At 33.7% G+C, this 10445-nt stretch overlaps 1 protein-coding gene across 2 annotated transcripts in view; it reads left to right on the top strand.

Moving 5' to 3' along the window:
• The window catches only part of LOC108905763 (T-box transcription factor TBX20-like), a 92521-nt gene that overhangs the window by 58263 nt on the left and 23813 nt on the right, over positions 1–10445 (top strand). For both annotated transcript variants that reach the window (XM_018708772.1, XM_018708773.1), the window contains exon 3: positions 9118–9391. In XM_018708772.1, the coding sequence (XP_018564288.1) occupies positions 9118–9391 (274 nt within the window). The remainder of the gene's footprint in view (positions 1–9117; positions 9392–10445) is intronic.

Below are 10445 nucleotides of genomic sequence, written 5' to 3' on the forward strand. Positions count from 1 at the left end.
GGCAATCAGGACAATATATATATTTTTAACATGAAATAAATAATGGGCAATCTTTAAGTATAATTATCACAATTTTACCTTAGAAAAATATATGCCCTTGAGCATAAAGCAATGGAAACTAAACTTACAAAGAATTATTATCATGAAACATCTATAATCATCACAATCATAAGATTATATAGAACAATTAACAACAAAGTACTTAAAGAATATTACCTGCTAACTAATACCGGTTAATCACTTAATTTTGCACTACTTTGTCACACTGCCTGCCGATCGTCTTGCTATCTATCTGCACACTGTTCTCACTTCAACTGCCTATCTTCGACTATTTAGGCTTCCTTCCAGAATGTCCCACCTAGGCGTTTGCTTTTTTGCGCTTTCTTCTACCAACCGTTAATATTACTTTTTCATTATTATACAACACTCATGTAGCAGGTGACGTGGAAGTTGATAAGATAAGTACGGTTTTGCACAATAGCAAATACTTTAAATTTTTATGAGACATAATGGTGCAAGAATTACATATACTATAAGGTTTTAAATTAGTTTTTTGGTTGTTTACTGCTATGATTTAATTGTAAACAATTAGAAGCTAGAGAAAATGACGTGACGTATAGCGAAGACTATTTTAACATCAAAAGCCTAAGCCTACTTTATTGCAGTTATGATTTTTTAAGAATCATTGATAGGCATCGGTTTTCCAAAAAAACTTACTTTCCTTCTATTTCAGTAATATTAAGTGAATTATACTGCAAACATAAATATCTGAATTAAAAAATTAAATGCCTTTTTTATTACTAATGTGCAAGGAATGTGTTTTTTTATATTTTAATAAGAATCATTGATAAACTGCCATAGACATCACTTTTCTACAAAAACTTACTTTCCTTCTATATTAGTAATACTAAGTGAATTGTATTGCAAAGGTAAATATTTGAATTCAAAAATTAAATGTCTCATTTATTACTAAAGTGAAAGGAACGTGTTGGTTTTTATGTTTTATTAAGTACCATTAAAAATATGTCATGCACTACAAAACAATGTCTACCTGTCAAGCCAACTTTATTTTGGCGAAATAAGTTTCAAAATGAAACATGTCAAATTTTTAAAATAAATTTTGGGTGTAAAATTTTCTTACCGAATCCCCCACGTCCTTAAATTAATGTCCGGAAATTTTTCCTCAATCACGCATTTTTCTGGAAAATGCGTTCCTTCGGAAAAATTTCCGGAAATATTTCAAGCACTAGGGAGATTATAAGTGAAAATTGTGTTATAATTCACTGTCAAAGTGCACACTGACATAATTCCCTTGAACCATAGGTATTTACTACTGTCTTTTTCCCAAGTAAATCAATAGAATATTACACCAACTGTGCAAGCATCCATTTAAATGGATACATTTCCAGGAAAAATTTACAGAACATGTAAATGTTACTTGGAGATTATCCCTTTACTTTTTTTGCAGCGTATATGTCTAAGCCAAACCGACTATATTTTTTACTATTAAAACCATATAATTACAGCCTTGTTTTTGAGAGAGAACCACCCTCTTAAGAGCTCCCAAATTGATTCAGAACATGCCGCGACCGAGAACGTAAAATATATGTTTTAAAAACCGAAAAATATCTAATAATTTGGCAGTTTCACACTGGCCAACCCTTAATCAAGGTGTCTGGGAAATTTATGGGGCGACGCGGCGTCATAATTTCACTCATATTGACAGCCCACGCTTACCCTCGTCTTTAATTTCGGAAGCCACGGTCAGCGAGCCACCTTGGAAATTTATATTTTAATTGGGGGTAATTCGACTAACCCCCGTGACATCCGTTTCCGAAATAAAAATGTGTGTGTATTATTAGGCAGCAGAGGGACGTGAGAATGTGCTGGGATGAATTATGGCTGTTAATATTTCCATTTCCTTTGTGAAATTCGTGATAAATTGTAGGGTCGCGTTAGAGGTTGAGTTTGCTGAATGAATTAGAACAAAAAAATATATTAGATATAATTAAGATTTTCCAAAAAAAATACTTGTATAACAAAGGAATCTTGAAAAGAAAAAGTATGTGATGAGGATATTTAATCATTAAGATTCGTATTTATTATTAAAAAAATGCATTTTTAAAATGACAGTAGTATAATCAACATGTGAGACTTTTTAAAACAAGCATTGGAGTTTATGTTTAAAATTTTATATACAGGGTGTATCTAAATAACACCGAAAAAATTCAAGGGGCNCGAAAAAGAAAATACACATTTCTTGATATATCCATTTTACAAAATTTATTTTTGCATATGCTTCCGACATATCTTTAAAGATGCTAGGTTTATTTGTAATTTACCTAATAATATTTCTGTAACTCTATACTCAAAGCGTTCATAGAAAATAAAAGAATTGCAAATTTTTCGATTTTTTAATAAATTCTGTAAAATTACCTGGAATATTAAAGTGAAAATTTAAATACTTTTCCAAAATATTGGCAACACATTTTCCTGAAAATTTTACAAAATTTTATAAAATATAGTAGGTACATAGAAAAATGAGGCACAATATTAAGGATGCTGTAATTTCGACAGTTGCCCATGGCAACCTTCAAATTTTTCGGAAATTTTATTCCTTCTGCCAAGCTAGGCAAACAATATTAATAAGTGGAAATTTTTTTTTGACAGCTGTCATATGGTTCAAAAATCAGTAGGTACCTATCCAGAATTTTGCTTTGTAATGTTTTTATTTATTAATAATTTGATGAAATTTTGCTCTGTTGAGCCCTGGTTTTACGTAAAAAAGATGGGATATCTTCCTCCAACATCTTTCGAATAGCTGCGAAAAGATTTTCTTGATGGGGACTGATTCCATTTTTTTTTCAGTTTTTTCATATAGCAAATACTTTAAATTTTTATGAGACATTAGAATGTCCCCTATGGTGCAAGAATTACATATACTATAAGGTTTTAAATTAGTTTTTTGGTTGTTCACTGCTATGATTTAATTGTAAACAATTAGAAGCTAGAGAAAATGACTGTCAACGGAGACGTATAGCGAAGACGATTTTGACATTACAAGCCTAAGCCTACTTGATTGCAGTTATGATTTTTTAAGAATCATTGTTATATTGCCATAGGCATAGGTTTTCCACAAAAACTTACTTTCCTATTTTAGTAATACTAAGTGAATTGTACTGCAAAGATAAATATTTGAATTTAAAAATTAAATGCCTTTTTTATTACTAATGTGCAAGGAATGTGTTTTTTTATATTTTAATAAGAATCATTGATAAACTGCCATAGACATCACTTTTCTACAAAAACTCACTCTCCTTCTATATTAGTAAGACTAAGTGAATTGTATTGCAAAGGTAAATATTTGAATTCAAAAATTAAATGTCTCATTTATTACTAAAGTGAAAGGAACATGTTGGTTTTTATGTTTTATTAAGAACCAATTAAAATATGTCATGCACGACAAAACAATGTCTACCTGTCAAGCCAACTTTATTTTGGCGAAATAAGTTTCAAAATGAAACATGTCAAATTTTTAAAATAAATTTTGGGTGTAAAATTTTCTTACCGAATCCCCCACGTCCTTAAATTAATGTCCGGAAATTTTTCCTCAATCACGCATTTTTCTGGAAAATGCGTTCCTTCGGAAAAATTTCCGGAAATATTTCAAGCACTAGGGAGATTATAAGTGAAAATTGTGTTATAATTCACTGTCAAAGTGCACACTGACATAATTCCCTTGAACCATAGGTATTTACTACTGTCTTTTTCCCAAGTAAACCAATAGAATATTACACCAACTGTGCAAGCATTCATTTAAATGGATACATTTCCAGGAAAAATTTACAGAACATGTAAATGTTACTTGGAGATTATCCCTTTACTTTTTTTGCAGCGTATATGTCTAAGCCAAACCGACTATATTTTTTACTATTAAAACCATATAATTACAGCCTTGTTTTTGAGAGAGAACCACCCTCTTAAGAGCTCCCAAATTGATTCAGAACATGCCGCGACCGAGAACGTAAAATATATGTTTTAAAAACCGAAAAATATCTAATAATTTGGCAGTTTCACACTGGCCAACCCTTAATCAAGGTGTCTGGGAAATTTATGGGGCGACGCGGCGTCATAATTTCACTCATATTGACAGCCCACGCTTACCCTCGTCTTTAATTTCGGAAGCCACGGTCAGCGAGCCACCTTGGAAATTTATATTTTAATTGGGGGTAATTCGACTAACCCCCGTGACATCCGTTTCCGAAATAAAAATGTGTGTGTATTATTAGGCAGCAGAGGGACGTGAGAATGTGCTGGGATGAATTATGGCTGTTAATATTTCCATTTCCTTTGTGAAATTCGTGATAAATTGTAGGGTCGCGTTAGAGGTTGAGTTTGCTGAATGAATTAGAACAAAAAAATATATTAGATATAATTAAGATTTTCCAAAAAAAATCTTGAAAAGAAAAAGTATGTAATGAGGATATTTAATCATTAAGTTTCGTATTTATTATTAAAAAAATGCATTTTTAAAATGACAGTAGTAGAATCAACATGTGAGACTTTTTAAAACAAGCATTAGAGTTTATGTTTAAAATTTTATATACATATACTAATTACGATCAGATTTTCTAATACCTATACCTAAAGCGTTTTCGATTTTTACTCAACTTTCGATTCTGAACTAGGAAGTCGTCTATGGTATAACAAAAGTAGGTACCGATGACCATTCTCGTGAAGCAGAAGATGGAGAGTAGAATCGAAATTTTCAAGTATGTTTCGAAAATTCCGACGAAGGCGTCCCCGAAGTCCCTAACCGCTCCCTACGACTAAAATCACAGTAGATGGCATCGACAGAGGTTGACACTGGTGGCAAAGCGACAACCGATGACACACGCGACGCGCAGAGAAATCGCCTCAGTTTCGAATTTTGAGAAATAAAAAGTTTCCTCAATACATCAAAATTCGAGTTGCGGCAGGGCAACATGAGGACACTACCACACTGAACGACAAGCCCAGATGGGCCGAGCCACCATAGGGTGTGACCGAACGTCAGCCCTGATACCTTGAAGTTTGTTAAACAGGACGGATGCATGTGCATGTAATTTTTTTTAAATAAAATTAACTTTACTTTATTAACTGTATTAAACTATGTACCTAATTTTTATTTCGACTTGATGATTCTCTGTCTATCAAAATTCTTATTTATTTTTTGATACTGTATATTCCCATACATTATTTAAATTATTATACAAAGCTCTTGTTTTCTTTGATAACTAAAAGATTTAGTTGAAATATATTTTTATAAATTTTGTGATTTCCAAAAAATAATAGAGATATTTACTAAAGTTAGACCCACAGCTGACCACCTTCAAATTTAAAAGATAACTTCCTGGTTCCTGATTTGCATTTACTAAAACTTTTACAATTGACAAAAAATGGAACATTGAAAATTCCTTGCTGCGTACCTATGTTAAATAATCATTTTACCTTCCTATCGTACGTTACCGAGTTAACAATTTTCTAGGGCAAGCTCGCCTCATGGAAACCAACTTCTCGGTAACAATAAAGATGAGTTACGCGAGGTTCTTCGGTCTCAGTTAATATTTACATCTATTACCTGTTGGTGCGCTGCACAAAGACATTTCCGAAGATCGGCAGTTAACAATTTATAAATTCTTCGTGTAATGACCAATAACAGATTTTGTTTTACGACCCCAACGCCGGCTTTGATCCGGCCGCCTCTCATTCCAACCTGCTAAAAGTAAAAACTAGTTATTTGCAGCTACTGTCTTGAGCAAAGCCGTAAATTAGTGGCTTCATTTTGCTTCATTAGCGAATTGCAATTTTTTACCGCACCTCCACTTGCCGGGAAATAATTAGTGTGGAAGCAGAAGTGTCTGTGCGGGGTTTGCAAGTGATTTGATTCCGAGATTTATGACGTAGGGGATTACGTATTAGTGATTACCTTTCAGTTCTGGCGTTTTGTATCTGGGTAAGTCGGGGGTAGTTGGATCCTCGGTTGCATCGCTGAATATAGAATATATTTCCTTTATGATGCAACATTCTTATGAAAAAACAATAAAAAGAACGAACCAACGCTAATACAATGCCGTCACGATTCGCTATTAGCTACAAGCAGGTGTGCCGCCCCAAAAGCGTATTTATTTCTTGTTTTTTTTTTTGCCCAATATCGATATCATAATCGTTCCTCTTGTGTCGTGTCTACAGATTCAGTTTTCTTGATAACTTGAAACAAACTACCATACAATTTAATTTCTGTAAGAACCTCGCCTTCCCGAAGCAAATCCCACACGTCCGTGGAGTTGTATAAAAACAGACAACAAACTCATTTGGCACCGCGGCGCTGGCAATGAATCAATCCGGCGAGGCAACGTCACCTGGTGAATTCGAGCGTCTCGTCATGCTCGCGGACGCCTAATTGTGCGTTGTACGCCGTCCATAAGGACGCTCGTTCTTCCTCCTGTCTGTTTGCCGATTGCCAGCACTTTGAAGTGCGACTATTTCCACCGACATACACAGGCATTAGTAAAAGTCACAGGTTGCACCGAAATCCATTATTCTTTCACCTCCGCTCTCTTTGTAGACACCTTGTGCAATTCCGTCTATTAATAGTGCCGAAAATAATTGCCACTGTCCACATAATAGTATATGCATTATTAACACAGAAGGATAAGCTGTATATTGCATGTTTTATATGATAACTAACGAATATCAAAATCATGCATTTTAACAATAGTTGCATCAAAATTTTTATATTTTAAAAGATTGAAGACCAATACAAAAAAGGGCATATCCACTTTTTATCAACAGTAATGTCCCAAGTGTATAAAAGCTGCTGATAAAGTTTTGAAGCTAAATTTTGTGGATGTTATGGAATAAATTCAGTAAAAACGAAACAAAATTTTTTTTGGGAAAAATCCTCGAACAGGTCGATTTTTAATTTAAAAAATACATATTTTAGCACAAAAGGCGATTTTCAACCGTCATTTGTTTTCGAGTAATGACGTCATCGACATTTTAATGAATTTTATTGGCTTGACATAGGAATTGTTATATTTTTAATGAATAAAATTTACGTTTTCTAACATTTAATCGTCATTTACTCGAAAACTTTCCTAGTTTAGTTTAGTTTAGTTTAGTTTAGTTTAGTTTATTGGTGCTAGGTATACATAAGTATTTACACAAGTCAAAAAATAAAGAAAGGGGAAAAGGGAATGAACATAATAATGAGGATAGAGTCCTACAGTAAGAGTAAGATCAACGTCTATGTAAGATGGCAACATTTTAATACTGTCGGATCGACAATGAAACAATCTTTCATAATCAAGAAAAGAAATAGGGGGTTGCTATTTAAAAAAAAATGTCGATGACGTCATTACTCGAAAACAAATGACGGTTGAAAATCGCCTTTTATGCTAAAATATGTATTTTTTAAATTAAAAATCGACCTGTTCGAGGATTTTTCCCCAAAAAAATTTGTTTCGTTTTTACTGAATTTATTCCATACTTTAGGCAGGTACTGTACATATACTACTTTTCAGCTAATATTTATTTCAAATGCAATTTATCGTTCGCTATCCAAAGCAGATTTTTCCACACCAGTTGCTGGTCGCAAAATGAATAATTTTTCACAGTGTTGCCAAATATGTGCTGATTAGAGGCGCGCTAGATTCCTCATTAAAGCCAGAAAATCGTGAAATATAAAATAAGTATAGTAAGTTAGGCGAAATTCATTTGAATTAAAACATGTTGTTATTTTTGTAAAAAAGTAGAATTAAAAATGATAATCTTCTAGGTCTTTTTTGTTTCTTTTTGTATTCATGAAAAATTACAAAAAAAAAATGTTGAATATGGGGGGGTCCATTTGACGTGATGTGACTCTAAAGCCTTTAGAAAATGGAATTAATTTTAATAATTGCTGTGATTAAATGATTTCATTATTATCTTTTATAATCCGGTGTTAAAAATACTCGTGTTTTACCAGAAAGTATTAATCCTTGTAGCCATATAGGTACTTACCCTTCGCAGAAATAATGACGTTACAAAGTTAAAAATATACGTCAAGCAACCACTGACGTGATTGACCGAATAAAAACTAGCATGCAGTTCAAATATCACCAAAAAAGTCAATTAAATCGGAATGAGGGCCTCGCCCAGCGCATTCTCCGTTCTCTTTGACTTCTCTGAAATGTCATAAAAAATGCATCGGTTCCTCGTTATCCAGAGGCGGGGTAAATAATAAAAGCGAATCGTTTCGCGACATGAGAGTTGTCAGAAAATGTGACAAACCCTTGTCGGCGTAATTTAATTCCATTACTGAATTATTGAGTTCGTTGCGAATTTCTAGGAAGGGGGCTTTAAATATCCGAATTGTTACCCGCCCGTATTAAAAGTTTGCAGAATTTTAGTACGTTTAAACATTTGTAAGTTATACAGGGTGTTTCCTAAGTACGTGTAGATGCGAAAAGATTATTGTCTTAGGATTATTACTCATTGGACTCCACAAAATTACTTGCTATAGAAAGACTGCCGTGGTAAAATTTTATAATGGGTCTGGATTATAATTGTGTCAAAGACCGAAGATTAAATTAAGAATATTTCCTGTTTATAATAAAGTAAATAAATCCATGATTTTATGGACGAGTAAAACAGTTCCACTTTTGCTGTGAAAACGGATCATAACGAACAGAAATAAAAGTCGAACAACAGAAGCTCCATAAATAACGTTTCCCTTCCGACCCATCCTCATTAGTGGGCTTATGAGAGTGGCCTCCGGGCTGGATAAATTCAATTTAAAGGCGACTGATTGCGATGAAAGTATTAATTTATTGCACGCCAGCTATGAAGGATGTTACGCAATTAATAAAAATTTCAATCTTACTTCCCATTTGTAACGCCTTAGCCAGAAGAAAAGGCAATTTAGTGAAGAGGAGACTCTAATGGTCTCTCATTTCTTATTTCCCCGTTGGTGGGTCGCCACTCAATCGCAATTCCGCTAAATATTGACAGGTGATAACACCAAACGAAAATCTTTCGTTATTACACTCTTATATTTTTTTATCTACAATCTTATCTACTCTTTTTTTCTTTCAGGAGAATGTTCCCTACAGTGAGAGTGTCCTTCACGGGGATCCGCTCTGACCAGAGGTACGCGGTGCTCCTGGACATCGTCCCCGTCGACAATAAACGCTATCGGTACGCCTATCACCGATCGTCTTGGCTGGTGGCGGGTAAAGCCGATCCTCCCGCTCCTTGCAGGATCTACGCTCACCCTGACTCACCTTACACCGGGGAGCAGCTCAGGAAGCAAGTGGTGTCCTTCGAGAAGGTTAAACTGACCAACAACGAAATGGACAAGCACGGACATGTGAGTACAATGGTATATATCCTAAAATTATATTTATCTGCTGACGTAATAATAATAGCTTCATTGCTCAAATGTTACCCATTTACAGAACAATTATATTTACTTATGTAGGTAATTACTAAAAAAAATGCAGAAGCAAAAAATATCCACGTTATCAAAATATACGTTCCTGATGTAGAAATTGCCTACCAGCAACCAATATGCATTTAAAATTATCAAAATGAATATCACACGAGTGGCATAATTTATTAAATTACATGGTACATAAAGGTAAATTCAAACAAAGATTTGTTCTTGGAATGTTAAGAAATAAGGTAAATTACTTAGGTATTTAAAATTCGCGGATATTATGAAAGCAAGCAATTATTTTTTGTAAGTTGCTAGTACTGTCCTTAATATCTAAGCAGTTTCAAGTCAATATATTCAATTGCTGCAGAGCTACTGGTCTTTTTGTAAACATACGAAAATGAGTTTATCGATTTTCACTGTCTGATATTGTTGAGTAGAATTTTCATTAAATTTTTTTTGCGGATTAAATATTCTGCCGTGGAAACGTTGATGATGTTACAGAAGGCCTTTAGTGATGAGGTTATGTCGCAAAAAAATGTTTACAAATGGTACGAAAACTTTAGAGATGCATAAATAAAGATTTTTTATTTTTAAACAAATTCACCTTATTTTTTGGACAACGGGTTATATGAAACTGAATTGGAAATAGAAAAACGGTACAATCAGTACAATGTATTTTTTTTAAACAATTTTACATTTAAATATACAGGGTGTCCGGTAAGTACCTCCTAATCTCTCGGGAGTGTATAGGGGAGGTCAAAATAAAACTAGTCCTTCCTATAATTTTTTTTCCTAATGTGCCCCCTAACGGAGTTATGGGGGGTCAAAGGGGTACCTAGAAATTAACGTTTAGGGTTATAACTTTGAAACCACCCTGTATATTTTAATAAAATTTTCGTACGTTGTATTACACATGGAGCTCTACGATTTGATGCTAAAATCAACTTTTTGCTATTATCAGGTGTCCAGAAACGGACTGGCCCTA

Source organism: Anoplophora glabripennis, unplaced genomic scaffold (genome assembly GCF_000390285.2).
Source record: "Anoplophora glabripennis isolate ALB-LARVAE unplaced genomic scaffold, Agla_2.0 scaffold221, whole genome shotgun sequence".
NCBI lineage: Eukaryota > Metazoa > Arthropoda > Insecta > Coleoptera > Cerambycidae > Anoplophora > Anoplophora glabripennis.